Here is a 27,988-nt window from a genome sequence, read left to right as displayed (position 1 = left end):
CGTTGATCCCAATCCCGCTGATCCCAATCCCGCTGATCCCAATCCCGGCAATCCCAATCCCGGCGATCCCAATGCTGCCGATCCCAATCCCAGCAATCCCAATCCCGGTGATCCCGATCCCGCTCCCACCGATCCCAATCCCGCTGATCCCGATCCTGCCCATCCCAATCCTGCTGATCGCAATCCCGCTGATCCCACCGATCCCGCCCATCCCAATCCCGCCCATCCCAATCCCACCAATCCCAATCCCGCCCATCCCAATCCTGCTGATCCCACCGATCCCGCCCATCCCAATCCCACTGATCCCAATCCCACTGATCCCACCGATCCTGCCCCTCCCAATCCCACTGATCCCAATCCCGCCCATCCCAATCCTGCTGATCCCACCGATCCTGCCCATCCCAATCCCGCCCCTCCCAATCCCACTGATCCCAATCCCGCTGACCCCGATCCAACTGATCTCAATCCCGGCAATCCCAATCCCAGCGATCCCAAGGCTGCCGATCCCAGTCCCGGCAATCCCAATCCGGTGATCCTGATCCCGCTCCCACCGATCCCAATCCCGCTGATCCCAATCCCACTGATCCCAATCCCACTGATCCCACCGATCCCGCCCATCCCAATCCCGCTGATCCCAATCCGCTGATCCCACCGATCCCGCCCCGCCCAATCCCGCTGATCCCAATCCCACTGATCCCAATCCCGCTGATCCCACTGATCCCGCCATCCCAATCCCTCTGATCCCACTGATCCCGCCCATCCCAATCCCGCCCCTCCCAATCCCGCCGATCCCAATCCCGCCCATCCCAATCCCGCCCCGCCCAATCCCATCGATCCCAATCCCATCGATCCCAATCCCACCGATCCCAATCCCGCCCATCCCAATCCCACCCATCCAATCCCGCCCATCCCAATCCCGCCCCTCCCAATCCCGCCCCTCCCAATCCCGCCCATCCCAATCCCGCCCCTCACCCAATCCCACTGATCCCAATCCCGCTGACCCCGTTCCCACTGATCCCAATCCCGGCAATCCCAATCCCAGCGATCCCAATGCTGCCGATCCCAATCCCGGAAATCCAATCCCGGTGATCCTGATCCGCTCCCACCGATCCCAATCCCGCCCATCCCAATCCTGCTGATCCCAATCCCGCTGATCCCAATCCCGCCGATCCCAATCCTGCTGATCCCCAATCCCGCTGATCCCACCGATCCCGCCCATCCCAATCCCGCTGATCCCAATCCCACTGATCCCAATCCCGCTGATCCCACTGATCCCGCCCATCCCAATCCCACCGATCCCACCGATCCCGCCCCTCCCAATGCCGCCCATCCCAATCCCGCTGATCCCACCGATCCTGGCAATCCCAATCCCGGCGATCCCGATCCTGCTGATCCCACCAATCCGCCCCTCCCAATCCCGCCCATCCCAATCCCGCCAATCCCACCGATCCTGTCAATCCCAATCCCGCCCATCCCAATCCCGCCGATCCCACCGATCCCGCCCATCCCAATCCTGCTGATCCCAATCCCGCTGATCCCACCGATCCTGCCCCTCCCAATCCCACCCATCCCAATCCCGCTGATCCCACCGATCCTGCCCATCCCAATCCCGCCCATCCCAATCCCGCTGATCCCAATCCCGCTGATCCCACTGATCCCGCCCCTCCCAATGCCGCCCATCCCAATCCTGCTGATCCCAATCCCACCGATCCCACTGATCCCGCCCCATCCCAATCCCGCCCCTCCAATCCCGCTGATCCCACCAATCCTGGCAATCCCAATCCCGCCCATCCCAATCCCGCTGATCCCACCAATCCCGCCCCTCCCAATCCCCGCCCATCCCAATCCCGCTGATCCCAATCCCGCTGATCCCACCGATCCTGGCAATCCCAATCCCGGCGATCCCGATCCTGCCCATCCCACCAATCCCGCCCCTCCCAATCCCACTGATCCCAATCCCGCCAATCCCAATCCTGCCGATCCCAATCCTGCCGATCCCACCGATCCAGCCCATCCCAATCCCGCTGATCCCAATCCCACTGATCCCAATCCCGCTGATCCCACTGATCCCGCCCATCCCAATCCCACCGATCCCACCGATCCCGCCCCTCCCAATCCCACTGATCCCAATCCCCGCCAATCCCAATCCTGCCGATCCCAATCCTGCCGATCCCACCGATCCCGCCCATCCCAATCCCGCCCATCCCAATCCCCGCCCCTCCCAATCCCGCCCCTCCCAATCCCGCCGATCCCAATGCCGATCCCGCTGATCCCGATCCCGCTGCTCCCTCACCGGATGGTGATCTCGAAGATCTGGTTCAGTTTGCTCCGGAGCAGCGAGGCCTGGAAAGCCAGGATTCGTCATTCCCGGGAAAACGCCGGAATTCCGAGCACCGCGCGGGACCCTGCCCTGCCCGGCCCCCCGGGAGCCCTCGGAGCTGCGGATTTGGGGGATTTGGGGGGGGGGTTTGGGGGCTTTTTGGGGATTTTTGGGGCTTTTTGGGGATTTTTTGGAACTTTTTGGGGTCTTTTCGGGCTTTTTTGGGGGCTTTTTTTGGGATTTTCTGGGATTTTTTGGGGGCTTTTTTGAGAGTTTTCGGGCTTTTTGGGGCTTTGGGTTTTGGGCCTTTTGAGGCTTTTTGGGATTTTTTGGGGATTTTGGGGGATTTTTTGGGGGCTTTTTGAGGCTTTTTGGGCCTTTGCAGGCTTGTGCTGTTTGAGGGGATTTTTTGGTGGCTTTTTGGGGGATTTTGGGGCTTTTTGGGGATTTTTTGGGGCTTTTTGAGCCTCTGCAGGCTTGTGATTTTTGGGGCTTTTTGAGGCTTTTTGGGGCTTTTTGGGGATTTTTTGGGATTTTTTGGTGGCTTTTTGGGAATTTTTGGTGCCTTTTTGGGCCTCTGCAGGCTTGCGTTTTTTGGGGGTTTTTGAGGCTTTTTGGGGCTTTTTTGGGATTTTTTGGTGACTTTTTTGGGATTTTTTGGTGCCTTTTTGGGGATTTTTGGTGCCTTTTTGGGCCTCTGCAGGCCTGCGTTTTTTGGGGCTTTTTGAGGCTTTTTGGGGCTTTTTGGGGATTTTTTTGGTGGCTTTTGGGGCTTTTTGGGCCTCTGCAGGCTTGCGTTTTTTGGGGCTTTTTGAGGCTTTTTGGGGCTTTTTTGGGATTTTTTTGGTGGCTTTTTTGGGATTTTTTGGTGGCTTTTTTGGGATTTTTTGGTGGCTTTTTGGGGATTTTTGGTGCCTTTTTGGGCCTCTGCAGGCTTGCACTTTTTGGGGCTTTTTGGGGATTTTTTTGGTGCTTTTGGGCTTTTTGGGCCTCTGCGGGCTTGCGTTTTTTGGGGGCTTTTTGGGGCTTTTTTGGTGGCTTTTGGGGCTTTTTGGGCCTCTGCAGGCTTGCGTTTTTGGGGCTTTTTGAGGCTTTTTGGGGCTTTTTTGGGATTTTTTTGGTGGCTTTTTGGGATTTTTGGTGCCTTTTGGGCCTCTGCAGGCTTGCGTTTTTTGGGGCTTTTTGAGGCTTTTTTGGGGCTTTTTTGGGATTTTTTGGGCTTTTTGGGCCTCTGCAGGCTTGCGTTTTTTGGGGCTTTTTGGGGATTTTTTGGGGCTTTTTGGGAATTTTTGGGGGGCTTTTGGGGCTTTTTGGGCCTCTGCAGGCTTGCGTTTTTTGGGGCTTTTTGGGGCTTTTTGGGGATTTTTTGGTGGCTTTTGGTGCCTTTTTGGGCCTCTGCAGGCTTGTGATTTTGGGGCTTTTTGAGGCTTTTTGGGGCTTTATTGGGATTTTTTTGGTGGCTTTTTTGGGATTTTTTGGTGGCTTTTTGGGGATTTTTGGTGCCTTTTTGGGCCTCTTCAGGCCTGCGTTTTTTGGGGCTTTTTGAGGCTTTTTGGGGCTTTTTTTGGTGACTTTTGGTGCCTTTTTGGGCCTCTGCAGGCTTGCGTTTTTTGGGGCTTTTTGAGGCTTTTTTAGGGCTTTTTTGGATTTTTTTGGGGCTTTTTGGGCCTCTGCAGGCTTGCGTTTTTTGGGGCTTTTTGAGGCTTTTTGGGGCTTTCCAGGAATTTTTGGGGGGCTTTTTGGGCCTCTGCAGGCTTGCATTTTTTGGGGCTTTTTGAGGCTTTTTGGGGCTTTTTTGGGATTTTTTTGGTGGCTTTTTTGGGATTTTTTGGTGGCTTTTTTGGGATTTTTGGGGCCTTTTTGGGCCTCTACAGGCCTGCGTTTTTTGGGGCTTTTTGGGGCCTTTTGGGGCTTTTTTGGTGGCTTTTGGTGCCTTTTTGGGCCTCTGCAGGCTTGCGATTTTTTGGGGCTTTTTGAGGCTTTTTGAGGCTTTTTTGGGATTTTTTGGTGGCTTTTTGGGCCTCTGCAGGCCTTGCGTTTTTTGGGGCTTTTTGGGGCTTTTTGGGGCTTTTTGGGCCTCTGCAGGCTTGCGTTTTTTGGGGCTTTTTGAGGCTTTTTGGTGGCTTTATTGGGATTTTTTTGGTGGCTTTTTTGGGATTTTTTGGTGGCTTTTTGGGGATTTTTGGTGCCTTTTTGGGCCTCTGCAGGCTTGCACTTTTTGGGCTTTTTGGGGATTTTTTTGGTGGCTTTTGGGGCTTTTTGGGCCTCTGCGGGCTTGCGTTTTTTGGGGCTTTTTGGGGCTTTTTTGGGGATTTTTTGGTGGCTTTTGGGGCTTTTTGGTGCCTTTTTGTGCCTCTGCAGGCTTGCACTTTTTGGGGCTTTTTGAGGCTTTTTGGGGATTTTTGGGATTTTTTGGGGCTTTTTGGGGATTTGTTGGGGCTTTTTGAGCCTCTGCAGGCTTGTGGTTTTTGGGGCTTTTTGAGGCTTTTTGGGCTTTTTTGGGATTTTTTTGGTGGCTTTTTTGGGATTTTTTTGGTGCCTTTTTGGGCCTCTGCAGGCTTGCACTTTTTGGGGCTTTTTGGGGCTTTTTGGGGATTTTTTGGTGGCTTTTGGGCCTTTTTGGGCCTCTGCAGGCTTGCGTTTTTTGGGGCTTTTTGGGGCTTTTTTGGGGATTTTTTGGTGGCTTTTTGGGCCTTTTTGGTGCCCTTTTTGGGCCTCTGCAGGCTTGCACTTTTTGGGGCTTTTTGGGGATTTTTTGGAGGCTTTTGGGGCTTTTTGAGCCTCTGCAGGCTTGCGTTTTTTGAGGCTTTTTGAGGCTTTTTGGGGCTTTCCGGGAATTTTTGGGGGGCTTTTTGGGCCTCTGCAGGCTTGCGTTTTTTGGGGCTTTTTGAAGCTTTTTGGGGCTTTTTTGGGGCTTTTTGAGGCTTTTGGATCAGCCGCTTTTTGGGGCTGTTTGGGGCTCGTCGGGCACCGGCTCTTTCCATCTCTCCGGCCCTCACCTCCCTCCCCTCATTCCACCCCCCGTTTCCCTTCCCTCCTTCCCATCTTTTCCAGCCCTTCCGCTCCCCGGCACCTCCTTCCCGACCCCCCCGTTCCCGACGGAATTCCCGGGAACGCGGCGCCGACTGACCCGGGCTCCGCAGTGGGCGGCGATCTCCTCGAACGGAGCCTTCTGGAACTTCTCCACCACCTGGCGCCGGCGCTCCCGCTCCTGCTCCTCCCACGGCCACGCTGTCCACTGGAAAAGCGGGAAAAGCGGGAATGCCGGCTTTTCCCCGCTGGAGGAGAAGGGGGCCAGGGTGGGGATCGGGGGTGGGATCCATCCCACGGAGAGTTGGGAACGGATTCAGGGAAGGGGCTGGAGAAGAGGAAGGAGCCGGGAAGGCTCAGCCTGGAGAAAAGGAGGATCCCGAGGGGTTTTTCCCGCTCTGGAATTCCTGGCCGGGAGGAAGCGGCCAGGTGGGATCGGGAATGGCTTTTCCCGCAGGAAAAGCGGGAATGGCCTCCGGCGGCTCCGGGGGAGCTCTGGGGGATGTTGGGAATGGTTTTCCATGGAAAGAGCGGCCAGGGATTGGAGCTGCCCGGTGGTGGAGCCCAATTCCCGGAGGGATTGAAATGCCCCGGGATTTTGGCGGGACACGGCTGGGAATGCTCGGCCTCTGTCTCCCGGAGCTTTTCAAGTTCCCCCATTTCCCAAATTCCAAAAAAATCCCAAAAAACCAAACAAACAAACAAAAAATCCCCCCAAAAAAGTCCAAATCCCCCAAAAACAACAAATCCCCCCCCCCACAAATCCCCCAAATCCCAAAAAACGCCCAAATTCTGAAAAAAACTCCCAAATGCCTCAAAAAAGCCCCAAATCCCAAAACCAGCTCCAAATCTGAAAAAAAACCCAAAATCCAAAAAAACCCCAAATCCCCCAAAAAACCCCAAATCCCAGACCCCCCCCAAATAAAGAGACGCCCAAAATGTCCAAAATACCCCAAATCCAAAAAAACCCCCTGAAAATAAAAAACCCCCTCAAATCCCCAAGAAAATCCCAAATCCAAAAAAATCCCAAATTCCAAAAAGTCCTCGTAAATCCAAAAAAACCCCCTAAATCCAAAAAAAAACCCTCCCACCCCCCACAAAAATCCCAAATTCCCCCAAAAAAAACCCAAATCCAAGAAAACCCTAAACCCCCCAAAATTCCCAAAAAACCCCAAATCGCCAAAACTTCCCCAAAATCCCCGAATCCCAGAAAAACCTTAATCCCCAAAAAAACCCCAAATCCAAAAAAAAAACAGAACCGAAATCTCCAAAACCCCTCCAAATATAAAACCCCCACCCCATTCCCGAATTCCCAAAATTCCTGGAATTCCTGGAATTCCTGGAATTGCCGAATTGCCGGGATTCCCGGGATTCCCTCCCTTACCGATGGCCTTTTTCAGCGTCTCGTAGGTGATCTCCTCCGCCGGAGCTCTCTGCGGGGAAGGAAATCGGGATGAGATTCCAGGAAAAGCCCGGAATTCCAGGTGGGAATCCCAGACCCACCAGGCCAGGCTCTGGTTTTGTTGTTTCTCCACAAAAATCTGGGATATTTCTCCTAAAAAAACCCGGGATTTTTCCAGCTGGAGCAGCCCAGGTTTATCCCCCTCTGAAGATTCCTAAGGAAAGGGAATCCAGGGAAAATCAGGAATTCCAGTGGGAATTTCGGGTCTTTTCTGACCCGACAAATCTCGGAATGCTGGGATTGGCCACCCAATGCCAGCACTGGGACACCAAGGATCCCGTGGAAAACGGGATCTGCCGGCGCCTGGGCGGGAATTTGGGAAGCACCAGAGGGAGTTGGGAATTCCCTGACATTCCCAGAAAATTCCTGGGAAGCCGTCGGTGATCCCAGAGTTCTCCACCACCACCAATTCCATGAATTCCCACAGTTAAGGGAGGGTTGAAGGGCACATCCCGAGGGAATTCCCAGCTCTGGATGCCGGACCTGCTCCCGCTCCGGGCTGTTCCTGGATTCCACCTCCACCTGCAGGGAAATGGTTTCTCCGATGCTTTTCCTCTTGGATAAACGATCCTCGTCTGGGAAGGAACGGCAACGGCGGCATCAGGAAACCATTCCGGCCTCGGAATCCCAGCCCGCCTCCGGGAAAAGCCATTCCCGAAATCCAGCCAGGACAGGGCACAGGGAACGGCTTCAGTGGGAAAGGGGAGCTCGGGCTGGGATGTTGGGAAGGAATTCCCGGCTGGGCTGGAATTCCCAGGGAATGCCCGGATCCCTGGCAGTGCCCAAGGAAAGGCTGGAGCAGCCTGGGATCATCGGGGGAGGTGCCGGCCTTGGAATGGGATGGGATTGAAGCTGCGTGGATCCCAGCCAAAGCATTCCGGGATTGTGGGATGCAGGAGGCTCCGAATCCATGGCCAGGGGTTTTTCTGGAAGTCGGGGATGGGAAAGGGAAGGGAGAGCCTTCCTGGAGTGCCGAGATTCCCAGGGAAGGGCCTGGAGGCCGGAATTCCTTCCCGCAGAGGAGTCGGGCTGGGGCTGGATCCAATGGCAGGCTGGGAGAGCCGGGAATGTCCGGCTGGGTCAGGGAAGGATCCAGGGAATCCTCGGAGCCGCTTCCCGAGCCTGAAGGGGCTCCAGGAGAGCTGGGATTTGGGAAAGGGCTGGAGGGGCAGGAGGCAGGGAATGGCGAGGATCCCACATTCCCAGCCCGGCCTGTCCCGAATCCCGGGTTATCCCGGTTTTCCCGGTTTTCCCGGTTTTCCGTACCGGTCAGCTGCGGCACGTAGGGAATGCTGAGCCGCTCCAGGCTGTATCCGCTGCTTCCCAGGATTTCGCTGATTTTACTCTGCCAGAAGAAAACCTCCGGCCCCAGCTGCTCCAGGCTCCCGCTCACCCTGCGGAGAAACGGGAAAATCCATGGAAAGAGAGGAATTATGGGATGTTCCAAGCTCCATGGGATCCACAGGGCTCACGGATTCAATTCCAGGCCGTGCTCTCATCCCAAAATCCCGCCTGGTGCCGGAGCGTTGTCCAAACGCTCCTGGAGCTCTGGAAACCTCGGGAATGTCGCCATTCCCTATTCCAGGGCTCCACAGGATGAGGGAGCTTTTCCCAAAATCCAAGCGGAGCCGGCCCTGGAATGGCTCCGGCGGTTCCCGAGGGAAGCTGGGACAGGTTTTCCTCTCCCCATGGAAAATTCTCACGTCCTTCCCACCCTGCCATTCCCGGGGCTGATAATCCGGGAATCCCGGAATGGTTTCATGGGAAGGGACCTTCAATCCCATCCGGATCCCATCCCACCAATGATCCCAGGCTGCTCCAGCCTTTCCCTGGACACTGCCAGGGATCCGGGCATTCCCTGGGAATTCCAGCGCAGCCGCGAATTCCTTCCCAAGATCCCAGCCCGAGCTCCCCTTTCCCAGGGAAATCCCTCCATTCCCGCCTCTCCCAGCCTGCCATTGGATCCAGCCCCAGCCCGACTCCTCTGCGGGAAGGAATTCCGGCCTCCAGGCCCTTCCCTGGGAATCTCGGCACTCCAGGAAGGCTCTCCCTTCCCTTTCCCATCCCCGACTTCCAGAAAAACCCCTGGCCATGGATTCGGAGCCTCCTGCATCCCACAATCCCGGAATGCTTTGGCTGGGATCCACGCAGCTTCAATCCCATCCCATTCCAAGGCCGGCACCTGCCCCGATGATCCCAGGCTGCTCCAGCCTTTCCTTGGGCACTGCCAGGGATCCGGGCATTCCCTGGGAATTCCAGCCCAACCCCTCGGGATCAGAAAACCGGGAATGCTCCGTTCCCAGCTCTCACCTGGGGTTCTCCCCGAACACCTCCTCAGGCAGCAGGAACGGCGCCTCCTTCTGCCGGCTCTGGATCACCTGCGGAAAACGGGGATGGAGCCCAGCTCGGAGCTTCCGGGATGTGCTGGAATGGTCCCGGAATTGCCGGGATTCCCGGGATTGCGGCCGCACCTCCTGGATGTGCTGGAAGAAGGGCGGCACGGTCAGCAGTTGGCTGATGAGGCTCAGGTAGGCGGCCCCGAGCGCCAGGAGGGCGCAGCGGTTGTAGGGCGGGAGCTGCTCCTCGGGGCTCTGCGCCAGCTCCTGGAAAACCGGGAAAATCCCACGGGATCGGCGTCAAAGCGCATTCCCGGAGGGGTTGGATCCCCGTGTGCTGCAGGGAATTGGCGGCGGCACGGAACGGTTGGGTGGCGGGGGAGCTTAAATCGCATCCCATAAAAAAAAAAACCCCAAATCCACCCCAAAATTCAATAAAACCCCAAATCCCCCCCAAAAAACCCCAAATCCCCAAAAAAACCCCCAAATCCCCCCCAAAAAAAACCCAATCCCCCCCAAAAAACCCCAAACCCCAAAAAAACCCAATTTCCAAAAGAACCCCTGAAACCCCAAAAAAACCCAAAATCCCGGAAGACCTCCAACTCCCAAAAGCAACCCCAATCTCCAAAAAAACCCCCAGATCCAGAAAAAACCCCAAATCCTGGGAAAAAAACCCCAAAACACAGAAAAACCTGAAACCCCCAAAAAACACCCAAATCCCAAAAAAACCCCAAATCCCAAAAAACCCCAATTTCCAAAAAAACCCCCAAATCCTGAAAAAAACCACCCAAAATACAAAAAACCCTGAAACCCCCAAAAAAACCCCCAAATCCAGAAAAATCCCCAAATCCCAAATCAAACCCCAAACCCCAAATCAAGCCCCAAATCCCGGATCATTCCCGGATCATTCCCGGATCATTCCCGGATCATTCCGGATCATTCCGGCTCATTCCGGACCTGCAGGGCGAGCGCCAGGCGCACGAGGTCCACGATGACGTCATCGTTGGAGACCCAAAACCCCAAATCAATCCCCCCCAAAAAAACCCAAATCCCAAAAATCCCCCCAATCCCAAAAATGCCCCCAATCCCAAAAATCCTCCAAAGCCATAAAAAATCCCAAATTCAAAAAAACCCAAATCCTGAAAAATCCTCGATTTCTGAAAAAAAACCCAAATCAAAAAAACCCCAAATGTCAAAAAAATTCCCCCCAAAAAACCCAAATCCGCAAAAAAACCCCAGATCCCAAAAACAACCGCAGATCCCAAAAAACCCCAGATCCCAAAAAACCCCAGATCCCAAAAAAAACCAGATCCCAAAACAACCCCAGATCCCAAAAACCCCAGATCCCAAAACAACCCCAGATCCCAAAAAACCCCAGATCCCAAAAACAACCCCAGATCCCAAAAACAACCCCAGATCCCAAAAAACCCCAGATCCCAAAAAAAACCAGATCCCAAAACAACCCCAGATCCCAAAACAACCCCAGATCCCAAAAAAAACCCCAGATCCCAAAAACAACCCCAGATCCCAAAAAAAACCCCAGATCCCAAAACCAACCCTGAAATCCCAAGAAAAGCCCCTTAAATCCCCCAAATCCTTCAAAGGATTAAATCCCCCAATTTCCAGAAAAACCCCAAAATACCAAAAAAAAAACCCCAAACCCCAAATCAAGCCCCAAATCCCGGATCATTCCCAGATCATTCCAGATCATTCCCAGATCATTCCGGATCATTCCCAGATCATTCCCGGATCATTCCGGATCATTCCCGGATCATTCCGGACCTGCAGGGCGAGCGCCAGGCGCACGAGGTCCACGATGACGTCATCGTTGGAGACCCCAAACGCCAAAAACAATCCCCCCAAAAAAACCCAAATCCCAAAAATGCCCCCAATCCCAAAAATCCTCCAATGCCATAAAAAATCCCAAACTAAAAAAAACCCAAATCCCGAAAAAATCCCCGATTTCTGAAAAAAAACCCAAATCAAAAAAACCCCCAAATGTCAAAAAAATTCCCCCCAAAAAACCCAAATCCGCAAAAAAACCCCAGATCCCAAAACAACCCCAGATCCCAAAACAACCCCAGATCCCAAAAAAACGCAGATCCCAAAACAACCCCAGATCCCAAAAAAACGCAGATCCCAAAAAACCCCAGATCCCAAAAAACCCCAGATCCCAAAAACAACCCCAGATCCCAAAACAACCCCAGATCCCAAAAAAACCCAGATCCCAAAAAAACCCCAGATCCCAAAAACAACCCCAGATCCCAAAAAAACCCAGATCCCAAAACCAACCCTGAAATCCCAAGAAAAGCCCCTTAAATCCCCCAAATCCTTCAAAGGATTAAATCCCCCAATTTCCAGAAAAACCCCAAAATACCAAAAAAAAAACCCCAAACCCCAAATCAAGCCCCAAATCCCGGATCATTCCGGACCTGCAGGGCGAGCGCCAGGCGCACGAGGTCCACGATGACATCATCGTTGGAGACCCCAAACCCCAAAAACAATCCCCCCAAAAAAACCCAAATCCCAAAAATGCCCCCAATCCCAAAAATCCTCCAATGCCATAAAAAATCCCAAACTAAAAAAAACCCAAATCCCGAAAAAATCCCCGATTTCTGAAAAAAACCCCAAATCAAAAAAACCCCCAAATGTCAAAAAAATTCCCCCCAAAAAACCCAAATCCGCAAAAAAACCCCAGATCCCAAAAACAACCGCAGATCCCAAAAAACCCCAGATCCCAAAAAACCCCAGATCCCAAAAAAAACCAGATCCCAAAACAACCCCAGATCCCAAAAAACCCCAGATCCCAAAACAACCCCAGATCCCAAAAAACCCCAGATCCCAAAAACAACCCCAGATCCCAAAAACAACCCCAGATCCCAAAAAACCCCAGATCCCAAAAAAAACCAGATCCCGAAACAACCCCAGATCCCAAAACAACCCCAGATCCCAAAACAACCCCAGATCCCAAAAAAAACCCCAGATCCCAAAAAAAACCCCAGATCCCAAAACCAACCCTGAAATCCCAAGAAAAGCCCCTTAAATCCCCCAAATCCTTCAAAGGATTAAATCCCCCAATTTCCAGAAAAACCCCAGAATACCAAAAAAAAAACCCCAAACCCCAAATCAAGCCCCAAATCCCGGATCATTCCCGGATCATTCCAGATCATTCCCGGATCATTCCCGGATCATTCCCGGATCATTCCCGGATCATTCCGGACCTGCAGGGCGAGCGCCAGGCGCACGAGGTCCACGATGACGTCATCGTTGGAGACCCCAAACCCCAAATCAAGCCCCAAATCCCGGATCATTCCCGGATCATTCCGGATCATTCCCAGATCATTCCGGATCATTCCCGGCTCATTCCCGGCTCATTCCGGCTCATTCCGGCTCATTCCGGACCTGCAGGGCGAGCGCCAGGCGCACGAGGTCCACGATGACGTCATCGTTGGCCAGCTCCAGGCTGAGCAGCACCAGGAGCCGGAAGAGCGCCCGGAAGTGCTCGCGGCCGTTATCCCGCTCCTTGGAAACCAGGAAAAGGTGCCGGAAGAGCTGCTGGCCGTGCTGCGGGAATGCCGGGAATTCCGGGATTATCCAATGGGATCGGGGGAGAAGGGGCTGGAAGGGTTTGGAGAAGGGAATTCCAGAGGGATTCGGGGCGGGAATTCCGGGAATTCCGGGATTATCCAATGGGATCGGGGGAGAAGGGGCTGGAAGGGTTTGGAGAAGGGAATTCCAGAGGGATTCGGGGCGGGAATTCCGGGAATTCCGGGATTATCCAATGGGATCGGGGAGAAGGGGCTGGAAGGGTTTGGAGAAGGGAATTCCAGAGGGATTCGGGGTGGGAATTCCGGGAATTCCGGGATTATCCGATGGGATCGGGGAGAAGGGGCTGGAAGGGTTTGGAGAAGGGAATTCCAGAGGGATTCGGGGTGGGAATTCCGGGAATTCCGGGGTTATCCAATGGGATCGGGGAGAAGGGGCTGGAAGGGTTTGGAGAAGGGAATTCCAGAGGGATTCGGGGTGGGAATTCCGGGAATTCCGGGGTTATCCAATGGGATCGGGGAGAAGGGGCTGGAAGGGTTTGGAGAAGGGAATTCCAGAGGGATTCGGGGCGGGAATTCCGGGAATTCCGGGATTATCCAATGGGATCGGGGGAGAAGGGGCTGGAAGGGTTTGGAGAAGGGAATTCCAGAGGGATTCGGGGTGGGAATTCCGGGAATTCCGGGATTATCCAATGGGATCGGGGAGAAGGGGCTGGAAGGGTTTGGAGAAGGGAATTCCAGAGGGATTCAGGGCGGGAATTCCGGGAATTCCGGGATTATCCGATGGGATGGGGGAGAAGGGGCTGGAAGGGTTTGGAGAAGGGAATTCCAGAGGGATTCGGGGCGGGAATTCCGGGAATTCCGGGATTATCCAATGGGATGGGGGAGAAGGGGCTGGAAGGGTTTGGAGAAGGGAATTCCAGAGGGATTCAGGTTGGGAATTCCGGGAATTCCGGGATTATCCAATGGGATCGGGGAGAAGGGGCTGGAAGAGTTTGGAGAAGGGAATTCCAGAGGGATTCGGGGTGGGAATTCTGGGAATTCCAGGGTTATCCAATGGGATCGGGGGAGAAGGGGCTGGAAGGGTTTGGAGAAGGGAATTCCAGAGGGATTCGGGGTGGGAATTCCGGGAATTCCGGGATTATCCAATGGGATCGGGGGAGAAGGGGCTGGAAGGGTTTGGAGAAGGGAATTCCAGAGGGATTCGGGGTGGGAATTCCGGGAATTCCGGGATTATCCAATGGGATGGGGGAGAAGGGGCTGGAAGGGTTTGGAGAAGGGAATTCCAGAGGGATTCGGGGTGGGAATTCCGGGAATTCCGGGATTATCCAATGGGATCGGGGGAGAAGGGGCTGGAAGGGTTTGGAGAAGGGAATTCCAGAGGGATTCGGGGCGGGAATTCCGGGAATTCCGGGATTATCCAATGGGATGGGGGAGAAGGGGCTGGAAGGGTTTGGAGAAGGGAATTCCAGAGGGATTCGGGGCGGGAATTCCGGGAATTCCGGGATTATCCAATGGGATCGGGGAGAAGGGGCTGGAAGGGTTTGGAGAAGGGAATTCCAGAGGGATTCGGGGTGGGAATTCCGGGAATTCCGGGATTATCCAATGGGATGGGGGAGAAGGGGCTGGAAGGGTTTGGAGAAGGGAATTCCAGAGGGATTCGGGGTGGGAATTCCGGGAATTCCGGGATTATCCAATGGGATCGGGGGAGAAGGGGCTGGAAGGGTTTGGAGAAGGGAATTCCAGAGGGATTCGGGGCGGGAATTCCGGGAATTCCGGGGTTATCCGATGGGATCGGGGAGAAGGGGCTGGAAGGGTTTGGAGGAGGGAATTCCAGAGGGATTCGGGGTGGGAATTCCGGGAATTCCGGGATTATCCAATGGGATCGGGGAGAAGGGGCTGGAAGGGTTTGGAGAAGGGAATTCCAGAGGGATTCGGGGTGGGAATTCCGGGAATTCCGGGATTATCCAATGGGATGGGGGAGAAGGGGCTGGAAGGGTTTGGAGAAGGGAATTCCAGAGGGATTCGGGGTGGGAATTCCGGGAATTCCGGGATTATCCAATGGGATCGGGGGAGAAGGGGCTGGAAGGGTTTGGAGAAGGGAATTCCAGAGGGATTCGGGGCGGGAATTCCGGGAATTCCGGGATTATCCAATGGGATCGGGGAGAAGGGGCTGGAAGGGTTTGGAGGAGGGAATTCCAGAGGGATTCGGGGTGCGAATTCCGGGAATTCCGGGATTATCCGATGGGATCAGGGAGAAGGGGCTGGAAGGGTTTGGAGAAGGGAATTCCAGAGGGATTCGGGGTGGGAATTCCGGGAATTCCGGGATTATCCAATGGGATGGGGGAGAAGGGGCTGGAAGGGTTTGGAGAAGGGAATTCCAGAGGGATTCGGGGTGGGAATTCCGGGAATTCCGGGATTATCCGATGGGATCGGGGAGAAGGGGCTGGAAGGGTTTGGAGAAGGGAATTCCAGAGGGATTCGGGGTGGGAATTCCGGGAATTCCGGGATTATCCAATGGGATCGGGGGAGAAGGGGCTGGAAGGGTTTGGAGAAGGGAATTCCAGAGGGATTCGGGGCGGGAATTCCGGGAATTCCGGGATTATCCGATGGGATCGGGGGAGAAGGGGCTGGAAGGGTTTGGAGAAGGGAATTCCAGAGGGATTCGGGGCGGGAATTCCGGGAATTCCGGGATTATCCAATGGGATCGGGGAGAAGGGGCTGGAAGGGTTTGGAGAAGGGAATTCCAGAGGGATTCGGGGCGGGAATTCCGGGAATTCCGGGATTATCCAATGGGATCGGGGGAGAAGGGGCTGGAAGGGTTTGGAGAAGGGAATTCCAGAGGGATTCGGGGCGGGAATTCCGGGAATTCCGGGATTATCCGATGGGATGGGGGAGAAGGGGCTGGAAGGGTTTCCAGGAGGGAATTCCAGAGGGATTCGGGGTGGGAATTCCGGGAATTCCGGGATTATCCAATGGGATGGGGGAGAAGGGGCTGGAAGGGTTTGGAGAAGGGAATTCCAGAGGGATTCGGGGCGGGAATTCCGGGAATTCCGGGATTATCCAATGGGATCGGGGGAGAAGGGGCTGGAAGGGTTTGGAGAAGGGAATTCCAGAGGGATTCGGGATGGGAATTCTGGGAATTCCGGGGTTATCCAATGGGATGGGGGAGAAGGGGCTGGAAGGGTTTGGAGAAGGGAATTCCAGAGGGATTCGGGGTGGGAATTCCGGGAATTCTGGGATTATCCAATGGGATGGGGGAGAAGGGGCTGGAAGGGTTTGGAGAAGGGAATTCCAGAGGGATTCGGGGCGGGAATTCCGGGAATTCTCCCAAAAACCCCAAAATTACCCAAAAAAACCTCAAAATCCCAAAAAACTCCCAACCCCCCCCCAAATCCTCCAAAATCCCCCAAAATCCCCAAAGTCCCCAAATCCCCAACAAACCCCAAAATCCCCAAAAGAGCCCCAAATCCCCCAAAATCCCTCCCCAAACCCCGAAATCCCAAAAAAACCCAAAATCAAAAAAAAAAAAACCCCAAACCCCAAGAGCTCCCCAAATCCCCCAAAATCCCAAACAAACCCCAAATCCCCTCAAATTCCCAAAAAAAACCCCAAATCCAAAAAAGAGACAAATCCCCCAAAAAACCCCAAATCCCAAAAAAGTCCCAAATTCCCCCAAAAAACCCAAACCCCAAGAAGTCCCCAAATCCCCCAAATCCCCGAAAATCCCAAAAAAACCCCAAAAACCGGCAAAATTCCCCAAAAAACCAAAATCCCCCAAAAAAGCCCCAAATCCCAAAAAACCCAAAATTACCCAAAAACCCCCAAATCCCCCAAAAAACCCCAAAATCTCCTCAAATTCCCCAAAAAACCCCCAAATCCAAAAAAACCCTAAATCCAAAAAAGAGACAAATCCCCCCCAAAAAACCCCAAATCCCCCAAATCCCCAAAAAACCCAAAATTACCCCAAACGCCCCAAAATCCCAAAAAACCCCCAAATCCCCAAAATACTCTCAAATCCCCCAAAAAACCCCAAATCCCAAAAAAACCCGAAATCCCCCCGAATCCTCCCAAAGCCCCCAAAATCCCCAAAGTACCCAAATCCCAAACAAACCCCAAAATCCCAAATAAAGCCCCAAATCCCAAAAAAACCCCAAACCCCAAAAGCTCCCCAAATCCCCCAAAATTCCCCCAAAACCCCCCAAAACCCGCAGAATTCCCCCCCAAAAACCCAAACCCCCCCCAAAGCCCCCAAACCCCTCAAAATTCCCCCAAAAAGCCCCAAAGTCCCCAAAAAACTGAAAATTCAAAAAAAAAATCCCAAAATTCCCAAAAACCTCACAATCCCCCAAAAAACCCCACAAAACCTGCAAAATTCCCAAAAAAAACCCCCCAAAATCCCAAAAAACCCCCCAAAACCCCCAAATCTCCCCCCAAAACCCCAGAATTCCCCAAAACCTCAAAATCCCCCCAAATCCCCCCCAAAACCCCAGAAAACCTGCAAAATTCCCCCAAAAAAACCCAAAATCCCCCAAAAAACCAGAATTCCCAAAACAACCCCAAAATCCCCAAAAAACCCAAAATCCCCCAAAACCCTAAAATTCCCCAAAACCCCCAAAAAATCTCCCAAAAAACCCCAAAACTCCGCAGAATTCCAAAAAAACCACAAAAATCCCCCCAAAACCCCAAATCCCTCCCCAAAACCCCAAAAACCTCAAAATCCCCCAAAATCCCCGCAAGACCCAAAAAAACCCACAAAATTCCCCCAAAAAACCAAAATTCCCAAAAAAACCCCAAATCCCCCAAAACGCCCAAATCCCAAAAAAACCCCAAAATCCCCAAAAAACCCCAAAAACCTTCAAAATTCCCCCCCAAAAATCCCCAAATCCCCCAAAAAACTAAAATACCCCAAAAAACGCCAAAATCCCCCAAAAAACCTAAAATTCCCCCCAAAAAACCCCAAAATCCCCCCAAAACCCCCCAAAACCTGCAAAATTCCCAAAAAAACCCCAAAACCCCTGCAAACTTCCCCCAAAAAAACCCAAATCCCCCAAAACCCCAAAATCCCCAAAACTCCCAAATCCCTAAAAAAACCCCAAAATTCCCCCAAAAAACCCAAATCTCCAAAAACCCCAAGATTCTCAAAAACCCCAAAATCCCCCCAAAAACCAAAATCCCCAAAAACGCTAAAATTCCCAAAAAACCCCAAAACTCCCCAAAAAACCCTGAATCTCCCCCCCAAAAAACCCAAATCCCCCCAAAACCCCAAATTCCCCCAAAAACCTTTAAAAAGCTGCAAAGTTCCCCCCAAAAAACCCCAAATCCCCCCAAAAAACCAAAATTCCCCCAAAAAACCCAAAATCCCCCAAAACCCCAAAATTCCCAAAAAAAACCCCAAAAAAGCTGCAAAATTCCCCCAAAAACCCAAAATCCCCCAAAAAACCAAAATTCCCCAAAAAACCCAAAATTCCCCAAAAAACCAAAATTCCCAAAAAAAACCCAAATCCACAAAAAACCCAAAATTCCCAAAAAAACCCCCAAAAAAGCTGCAAAATTCCCCAAAAAACCCAAAATCCCCCAAAAAACCAAAATTCCCAAAAAAACCCCAAATCCCCCAAAACGCCCAAATCCCAAAAAAACCCCAAATCCCCCAAAAACCCCAAAAACCTCAAAATTCCCCCCCAAAAATCCCCAATCCCCCAAAAAACTAAAATACCCCCAAAAAACCCAAAATCCCCCAAAAAAACCTAAAATTCCCCCCAAAACAACCCCAAATCCCCCCAAAACCCCCCAAAACCTGCAAAATTCCCAAAAAACCCCCAAACCCCTGCAAACTTCCCCCAAAAAAACCCAAATCCCCCAAAACCCCAAAATCCCCAAAAAAACCCAAATCCCCCAAAACTCCAAAATCCCCAAAAAACCCAAATCCCAAAACCCCCAAGATTCTCAAAAACCCCAAAATCCCCCCAAAAACCAAAATCCCCAAAAACCCTAAATTCCCAAAAAAAACCCCAAAAATCCCCAAAAACCCGAATCTCCCCCCCAAAACCCCAAAATACCCAAAAACCCCCAAATCCCCCAAAATCCCCAAAAAACCCAAAAAAACTCACAAAATCCCCCAAAAAACCCAAATCCCCCCAAAACCTTAAAAAAGCTGCAAAGTTCCCCCAAAAACCCCAAAATCCCCCAAAAAACCAAAATTCCCCAAAAAACCCAAAATTCCCCAAAAAACCAAAATTCCAAAAAACCCCCAAATCCACAAAAACCCAAAATTCCCAAAAAAACCCCCAAAAAAGCTGCAAAATTCCCCAAAAAAACCCAAAATCCCCCAAAAAACCAAAATTCCCAAAAAACCCCAAATCCCCCAAAACGCCCAAATCCCAAAAAAACCCCAAAATCCCCAAAAAACCCCAAAACCTTCAAAATTCCCCCCCCAAAAATCCCCAAATCCCCCAAAAAACTAAATACCCCAAAAAAACGCCAAATCCCCCAAAAAACCTAAAATTCCCCCAAAAAACCCAAAAATCCCCCCAAACCCCCCCAAAACCTGCAAAATTCCCAAAATTCCCCCCAAAACACCCTGCAAACTTCCCCCAAAAAAACCCAAATCCCAAAAACCCCAAAATCCCCAAAAAACCCAAATCCCCCAAAACTCCAAAATTCCCCAAAAAACCCAAATCCCCAAAACCCCCAGATTCTCAAAAACCCCAAAATCCCCCCAAAAACCAAAATCCCCAAAAACGCTAAATTCCCAAAAAACCCAAAAATCCCCAAAAAACCCGAATCTCCCCCCCAAAAACCCCAAATACCCAAAAACCCCCAAATCCCCCAAAATCCCCAAAAAACCAAAAAACTCACAAAATTCCCCCCCAAAAACCCAAATCCCCCCAAAAACCTTAAAAAAAGCTGCAAAGTTCCTCTCAAAAACCCCAAAATCCCCCAAAAAAAAACCAAAATTCCCAAAAAAAACCCCAAAAAAGCTGCAAAATTCCCCAAAAAACCAAAATCCCCCAAAAAACCAAATTCCCAAAAACCCCAAATCCCCCAAAACGCCCAAATCCCAAAAAAACCCCAAAATCCCCAAAAAACCCCAAAAACCTTCAAAATTCCCCCCCAAAAAATCCCCAAATCCCCCAAAAAAACTAAAATACCCCAAAAAACGCCAAAATCCCCCAAAAAACCTAAAATTCCCCCCCAAAAACCCCAAAATCCCCCCAAAACCCCCCAAAACCTGCAAAATTCCCAAAATTCCCCCCAAAACCCCTGCAAACTTCCCCCAAAAAAACCCAAATCCCCCAAAACCCCAAATCCCCAAAAAACCCAAATCCCCCAAAACTCCAAAATTCCCCCAAAAAACCCAAATCCCCAAAACCCCCAAGATTCTCAAAAACCCCAAAATCCCCAAAAAACCCCCCAAAACCTGCAAAATTCCCAAAATTCCCCCCAAAACCCCTGCAAACTTCCCCCAAAAAAACCCAAATCCCAAAAACCCCAAAATCCCCAAAAAAACCCAAATCCCCCAAAACCCCAAAATCCCCAAAACTCCCAAATCCCTAAAAAACCCCAAAAAAAACCCCAAAAACCCCAAATCCCCAAAACCCCCAAGATTCTCAAAACCCCCAAAATTCCCCCAAAAACCAAAATCCCCAAAAACCCTAAAATTCCCAAAAAACCCCAAAACTCCCCAAAAAACCCTGAATCTCCCCCCCAAAAACCCAAATCCCCCCCAAAACCCCAAATTCCCCCAAAAACCTTTAAAAAGCTGCAAAGTTCCCCCCAAAAAACCCCAAATCCCCCAAAAAACCAAAATTCCCCCAAAAAAACCCAAAATCCCCCAAAAACCCAAAATTCCCAAAAAAACCCCCAAAAAAGCCGCAAAATTCCCCAAAAAACCCAAAATCCCCCAAAAAACCGAAATTCCCAAAAAACCCCCAAATCCCCCAAAACCCCCAAATCCCAAAAAAGCCCCAAATCCCTAAAAAAAAAACCCCCAAAAAACCCAAAAAACCCCCAAAAAAACCCCCCCAAACCCCCGAAATCGCAGCTTTTCCCAAGGACCGCCCCCAGGGAAGGCGGCGAATTCCCAAGGAATCCCAGGAGAATTCCCAAGGAATCCCAGGAGAATTCCCAAGGAATCCCAGGAGAGCCCCGGGAACGGCACCGGAACCTCGGGAAAGCCCAAATCCCGGCCCGGAAGCCCTGGAGGAGCCGGGATCCGGCGGGATTGGGATTCCCGGGAATTCCCGGGAATTCGGGAATGGGATTGGGCCGCTCCGGAACTGGGGAAAAGGGAGGCGCTTGCCGGGATTTTCGGGATTTTCGGGATTTTCCGGCACCTTCTTCATGAAGACGGAATCCTGGCGGGAACATTTCTCCACCTTCAGCTTCAGCACGGCCACGTCGCCGATGGCGCTGGCGGGAATTCCCGGGAAAAGGGAAAAGTCGGGAATTCTCAGGGTGGGATCCAGCCCAGAGCATCCAAAGGGAAAAATCCTTGGAAAAGCCAGCCCAGACATTCCCGGTAATCCAGGATTTCACCAAATTTGGATTCTCCCTGCTCCCATCCCGGATTTCCCTCCCTGGCTGGGAATTCCCCGGAAAGAGGAAAATCCAGGAATTCTCAGGGCCGGATCCAGCCCAGAGCATCCAAAGGGAAAATCCTTGGAAAACCCAGCCCAGAGCATCCCGGAAATCCAGGATTTCACCAAATTTGGGTTCTCCCTGCTCCCATCCCGGATTTCCCTCCCCGGCCGGGAATTCCCAGGAAAAGGGAAAAGTCGGGAATTCTCAGGGTGGGATCCATCCCAGAGCATCCAAAGGGAAAAACCCTTGGAAAACCCAGCCCAGACATTCCCGGAAATCCAGGATTTCACCAAATTTGGGTTCTCCCTGCTCCCATCCCGGATTTCCCTCCCCGGCCGGGAATTCCCGGGAAAAGGGAAAAGTCGGGAATTCTCAGGGCCGGATCCATCCCAGAGCATCCAAAGGGAAAAATCCTTGGAAAACCCAGCCCAGAGCATCCCGGAAATCCAGGATTTCACCAAATTTGGGTTCTCCCTGCTCCCATCCCGGATTTCCCTCCCCGGCCGGGAATTCCCGGGAAAAGGGAAAAGTCGGGAATTCTCAGGGCCGGATCCATCCCAGAGCATCCCAAAGGAAAAACCCTTGGAAAAGCCAGCCCAGACATTCCCGGAAATCCAGGATTTCACCAAATTTGGATTCTCCCTGCTCCCATCCCGGATTTCCCTCCCCGGCCGGGAATTCCCAGGAAAGAGGAAAATTCGGGAATTCTCAGGGTGGGATCCATCCCAGAGCATCCCAAGGAAAAACCCTTGGAAAAGCCAGCCCAGACATTCCCGGAAATCCAGGATTTCACCAAATTTGGGTTCTCCCTGCTCCCATCCCGGATTTCCCTCCCCGGCCGGGAATTCTCGGGAAAAGGGAAAAGTCGGGAATTCTCAGGGTCGGATCCAGCCCAGAGCATCCCAAGGGAAAAACCCTTGGAAAACCCAGCCCAGACATTCTCGGAAATCCAGGATTTCACCAAATTTGGATTCTCCCTGCTCCCATCCCGGATTTCCCTCCCCGGCCGGGAATTCCCGGGAAAAGGGAAAAGTCGGGAATTCTCAGGGTGGGATCCAGCCCAGAGCATTCCAAGGAAAAACCCTTGGAAAAGCCAGCCCAGACATTCCCGGAAATCCAGGATTTCACCAAATTTGGGTTCTCCCTGCTCCCATCCCGGATTTCCCTCCCCGGCCGGGAATTCCCGGGAAAAGGGAAAAGTCGGGAATTCTCAGGGCCGGATCCAGCCCAGAGCATCCCAAGGAAAAACCCTTGGAAAAGCCAGCCCAGACATTCCCAGAAATCCAGGATTTCACCAAATTTGGGTTCTCCCTGCTCCCATCCCGGATTTCCCTCCCCGGCCGGGAATTCCCGGGAAAAGGGAAAAGTCGGGAATTCTCGGGGCCGGATCCAGCCCAGAGCATCCAAAGGGAAAAACCCTTGGAAAACCCAGCCCAGACATTCCCGGAAATCCAGGATTTCACCAAATTTGGGTTCTCCCTGCTCCCATCCCGGATTTCCCTCCCCGGCCGGGAATTCCTGGGAAAAGGGAAAAGTCGGGAATTCTCGGGGCCGGATCCAGCCCAGAGCATCCCAAGGAAAAACCCTTGGAAAACCCAGCCCAGAGCATCCCGAAATCCAGGATTTCACCAAATTTGGATTCTCCCTGCTCCCATCCCGGATTTCCCTCCCTGGCTGGGAATTCCCGGGAAAAGGGAAAAGTCGGGAATTCTCGGGGCCGGATCCAGCCCAGAGCATCCCAAGGAAAAAACCCTTGGAAAACCCAGCCCAGACATTCCCAGAAATCCAGGATTTCACCAAATTTGGGTTCTCCCTGCTCCCATCCCGGATTTCCCTCCCTGGCTGGGAATTCCCGGGAAAAGGAAAAGTCGGGAATTCTCGGGGCCGGATCCATCCCAGAGCATCCCAAGGGAAAAACCCTTGGAAAACCCAGCCCAGACATTCCCGGAAATCCAGGATTTCACCAAATTTGGGTTCTCCCTGCTCCCATCCCGGATTTCCCTCCCCGGCCGGGAATTCCCGGGAAAAGGGAAAAGTCGGGAATTCTCAGGGTGGGATCCAGCCCAGAGCATCCAAAGGGAAAAACCCTTGGAAAACCCAGCCCAGAGCATCCCGGAAATCCAGGATTTCACCAAATTTGGGTTCTCCCTGCTCCCATCCCGGATTTCCCTCCCTGGCTGGGAATTCCCAGGAAAGAGGAAAATCCAGGAATTCTCAGGGTCGGATCCAGCCCAGAGCATCCCAAAGGAAAAATCCTTGGAAAAGCCAGCCCAGAGCATCCCGGAAATCCAGGATTTCACCAAATTTGGGTTCTCCCTGCTCCCATCCCGGATTTCCCTCCCCGGCCGGGAATTCCCGGGAAAAGGGAAAAGTCGGGAATTCTCAGGGCCGGATCCAGCCCAGAGCATCCCAAGGAAAAATCCTTGGAAAACCCAGCCCAGACATTCCGGAAATCCAGGATTTCACCAAATTTGGATTCTCCTTGCTCCCATCCCGGATTTCCCTCCCCGGCCGGGAATTCCCGGGAAAAGGGAAAAGTCGGGAATTCTCAGGGTGGGATCCAGCCCAGAGCATCCAAAGGGAAAAACCCTTGGAAAACCCAGCCCAGAGCATCCCGGAAATCCAGGATTTCACCAAATTTGGGTTCTCCCTGCTCCCATCCCGGATTTCCCTCCCTGGCTGGGAATTCCCAGGAAAGAGGAAAATCCAGGAATTCTCAGGGTCGGATCCAGCCCAGAGCATCCCAAAGGAAAAATCCTTGGAAAAGCCAGCCCAGAGCATCCCGGAAATCCAGGATTTCACCAAATTTGGATTCTCCCTGCTCCCATCCCGGATTTCCCTCCCCGGCCGGGAATTCCCGGGAAAAGGGAAAAGTCGGGAATTCTCAGGGTGGGATCCAGCCCAGAGCATCCCAAGGGAAAAATCCTTGGAAAAGCCAGCCCAGAGCATCCCGGAAATCCAGGATTTCACCAAATTTGGATTCTCCCTGCTCCCATCCCGGATTTCCCTCCCCGGCCGGGAATTCCCGGGAAAAGGGAAAAGTCAGGAATTCTCGGGGCCGGATCCATCCCAGAGCATCCAAAGGGAAAAACCCTTGGAAAACCCAGCCCAGAGCATCCCGGAAATCCAGGATTTCACCAAATTTGGATTCTCCCTGCTCCCATCCCGGATTTCCCTCCCCGGCCGGGAATTCCCGGGAAAAGGGAAAATTCGGGAATTCTCAGGGTGGGATCCAGCCCAGAGCATCCAAAGGGAAAAACCCTTGGAAAACCCAGCCCAGAGCATCCCGGAAATCCAGGATTTCACCAAATTTGGGTCTCCCTGCTCCCATCCCGGATTTCCCTCCCTGGCTGGGAATTCCCAGGAAAGAGGAAAATCCAGGAATTCTCAGGGTCGGATCCATTCCCAGAGCATCCCAAGGGAAAAACCCTTGGAAAACCCAGCCCAGACATTCCCGGAAATCCAGGATTTCACCAAATTTGGATTCTCCCTGCTCCCATCCCGGATTTCCCTCCCCGGCCGGGAATTCCCGGGATTTACCTGCCCGGGGACACCTTGTGGCGATTCCCGTGGCGGTCGATGAAGCTGCTGAGGATTTCCAGGACAAAAAGTCGGATTTCGGGATCTTCCAGGAGCGCGGCCGACAGGAGCCGGTCCAGGAAGGCGCTGGGAAGCGCCGTCAGCATGTTGCTGCACTGGAATCCCACGGAAACCTGGGAATATCCCGGGAAAAACCGGGATTGGGGCGGTTCCGAAGGGTGACGGGCGAGCCGAGCTCTGCCCGGAGCGTTCCAGGGGAAGGGAATCCCGGGATTTGGTTCCTCCGGAGTTCGGGATGGGGCTGGGATGATCCCGCGGGAAGGGGGTTCCCACCTGGAGCAGGGATTTCAGGAGCATGACCTGCGTCAGGCGGTTCCGGTTTTCCCTGGGGGAAAAAAATTCCCGGATTCTGGGGGGGAAAAAAGCCTCAACTCCCGAAAAAAAAAACCCCGCCTAAATCCCGAAAAAAACTCCCAAATGCAAAAAAAAAAAAAAACCCCCGAATCCCCCAAAAAATCCAAAGCGAAGAAAAACCCAAATCCGAAAAAAACTCCCAATCCCAATTCCAAAAAAAAAGAAATCCCAAAAAACCCCAAATCTCCCAAAAAAATCCAAAGCAAAGAAGAGCCCAAATGCCCCCAAAAAACCCAAATCCCCAAAAAACCCCAAATCTCCCAAAAAATCCAAAGCAAAGAAGAACCCGAATGCCCCCAAAAAAACCCAAATCCCAAAAAAATCCCAATCCCAATTCCCAAAAAACCCCAAATCCCAAAAAACCCCAAATCTCCCAAAAAATCCAAAGCAAAGAAAACCCCAAATCTCAAAAACTTCCCCAAAAAACCACAAATCCCCCCAAAACCCCCAAATCCATCCAAACCCCAAATCCCCAAAATTTCCTCCCAAAAAACTCCCAAATCCCCCCAAAAAACCCAAATCCCAAAAAAACCCAAATCCCAAAAAAATCCCAATCCCGATTCCCAAAAAAAAGAAATCCCAAAAAACCCCAAATCCCCCAAAAAATCCAAAGCAAAGAAAAACCCAAATCCCCAAAAAACCCCAAATCTCCCAAAAAATCCAAAGCAAAGAAAAACCCAAATCCCCAAAAAACCCCAAATCTCCCAAAAAACCCCAAATCTCCCAAAAAATCCAAAGCAAAGAAGAACCCAAATGCCCCCAAAAAACCCCAAATCCCAAAAAACCCCAAATCTCCCAAAAAATCCAAAGCAAAGAAAAACCCAAATCTCAAAAACTTCCCCAAAAAACCACAAATCCCCCCCAAAACCCCCAAATCCATACAAACCCCAAATCCCCAAAATTTCCTCCCAAAAAACTCCCAAATCCCCCCAAAAAACCCAAATCCCAAAAAAACCCCAATCCCAATTCCCAAAAAACCCCAAATCCCAAAAAACCCCAAATCTCCCAAAAATCCAAAGCAAAGAAAACCCCAAATCTCAAAAACTTCCCCAAAAAACCACAAATCCCCCCAAAACCCCCAAATCCATACAAACCCCAAATCCCCAAAATTTCCTCCCAAAAAACTCCCAAATCCCCCCAAAAAACCCAAATCCCAAAAAAACCCCAATCCCAATTCCCAAAAAACCCCAAATCCCAAAAAACCCCAAATCTCCCAAAAAATCCAAAGCAAAGAAAACCCCAAATCTCAAAAACTTCCCCAAAAAACCACAAATCCCCCCAAAACCCCCAAATCCATACAAACCCCAAATCCCCAAAATTTCCTCCCAAAAAACTCCCAAATCCCCCCAAAAAACCCAAATCCCAAAAAAATCCAAAGCGAAGAAAAACCCAAATCCCCAAAAAACCCCAAATCTCCCAAAAAACCCCAAATCTCCCAAAAAATCCAAAGCAAAGAAAACCCCAAATCTCAAAAACTTCCCCCAAAAACCCCCAAATCCCCCCAAAACCCCCAAATCCATCCAAACCCCAAACCCCCAAAATTTCCTCCCAAAAAACTCCCAAATCCCCCCAAAAAATCCAAATCCCCCAAAAAATCCAAAGCGAAGAAAAACCCAAATCCCCAAAAAACCCCAAATCTCCCAAAAAATCCAAAGCAAAGAAGAACCCAAATCCCCCCAAAAAACCCAAATCCCAAAAAAATCCCAATCCCGATTCCCAAAAAAACCCAAATCCCAAAAAACCCCAAATCTCCCAAAAAATCCAAAGCAAAGAAAACCCCAAATCTCAAAAACTTCCCCAAAAACCCCCAAATCCCCCCAAAACCCCCAAATCTATACAAACCCCAAATCCCCAAAATTTCCTCCCAAAAACCTCCCAAATCCCCCCAAAAAACCCAAATCCCAAAAAAACCCCAATCCCAATTCCCAAAAAACCCCAAATCCCAAAAAACCCCAAATCTCCCAAAAAATCCAAAGCAAAGAAAATCCCAAATCTCAAAAACTTCCCCAAAAACCCCCAAATCCCCCCAAAACCCCCAAATCCATACAAACCCCAAATCCCCAAAATTTCCTCCCAAAAAACTCCCAAATCCCCCCAAAAAATCCCGAATCCCCCCAAAAAATCCGAAGCGAAGAAAAACCCAAATCCCCAAAAAACCCCAAATCTCCCAAAAAATCCAAAGCAAAGAAGAACCCAAATGCCCCAAAAAAACCCCAAATCCCAAAAAAACCCCAATCCTGATTCCCAAAAAAACCCAAATCCCAAAAAACCCCAAATCCCAAAAAAATCCAAATCAAAGAAAACCCCAAATCTCAAAAACTTCCCCAAAAACCCCCAAATCCCCCCAAAACCCCCAAATCCATACAAACCCCAAATCCCCAAAATTTCCTCCCAAAAAACTCCCAAATCGGCCCCCAAAAAATCCAAATCCCCCAAAAAATCCAAAGCGAAGAAAAACCCAAATCCCCAAAAAACCCCAAATCTCCCAAAAAATCCAAAGCAAAGAAGAACCCAAATGCCCCAAAAAAACCCCAAATCCCAAAAAAACCCCAATCCCAATTCCCAAAAAACCCAAATCCCAAAAAACCCAAATCCCAAAAAAATCCCAATCCTGATTCCCAAAAAAACCCAAATCCCAAAAAACCCCAAATCTCCCAAAAAATCCAAAGCAAAGAAAACCCCAAATCTCAAAAACTTCCCCAAAAAACCACAAATCCCCCCCAAAACCCCCAAATCCATCCAAACCCCAAATCCCCAA

The 27,988-nt window shown here is 51.5% G+C and overlaps 1 protein-coding gene across 1 annotated transcript in view; it reads right to left on the bottom strand.

The window, feature by feature from the left end:
* Positions 1 to 2,252: 2,252 nt before the first annotated feature.
* The window catches only part of EFR3B (EFR3 homolog B), a 31,485-nt gene continuing 5,749 nt past the window's right edge, over positions 2,253 to 27,988 (bottom strand). Inside the window, 12 exon segments of the mRNA XM_048298363.1 lie at positions 2,253 to 2,343; positions 5,451 to 5,540; positions 5,542 to 5,558; positions 6,735 to 6,783; positions 7,296 to 7,387; positions 8,079 to 8,206; positions 9,123 to 9,190; positions 9,284 to 9,415; positions 12,551 to 12,712; positions 21,030 to 21,105; positions 24,817 to 24,989; positions 25,150 to 25,269. Coding sequence (XP_048154320.1) covers positions 2,290 to 2,343; positions 5,451 to 5,540; positions 5,542 to 5,558; positions 6,735 to 6,783; positions 7,296 to 7,387; positions 8,079 to 8,206; positions 9,123 to 9,190; positions 9,284 to 9,415; positions 12,551 to 12,712; positions 21,030 to 21,105; positions 24,817 to 24,989; positions 25,150 to 25,269 — 1,161 coding nt within the window. The 3' untranslated portion in view covers positions 2,253 to 2,289.

Source organism: Corvus hawaiiensis, chromosome 3 (assembly GCF_020740725.1).
Source record: "Corvus hawaiiensis isolate bCorHaw1 chromosome 3, bCorHaw1.pri.cur, whole genome shotgun sequence".
NCBI lineage: Eukaryota > Metazoa > Chordata > Aves > Passeriformes > Corvidae > Corvus > Corvus hawaiiensis.
Note: the sequence above shows the minus strand (reverse complement) of the source record. Positions and strands in the feature narration are given on the sequence as shown.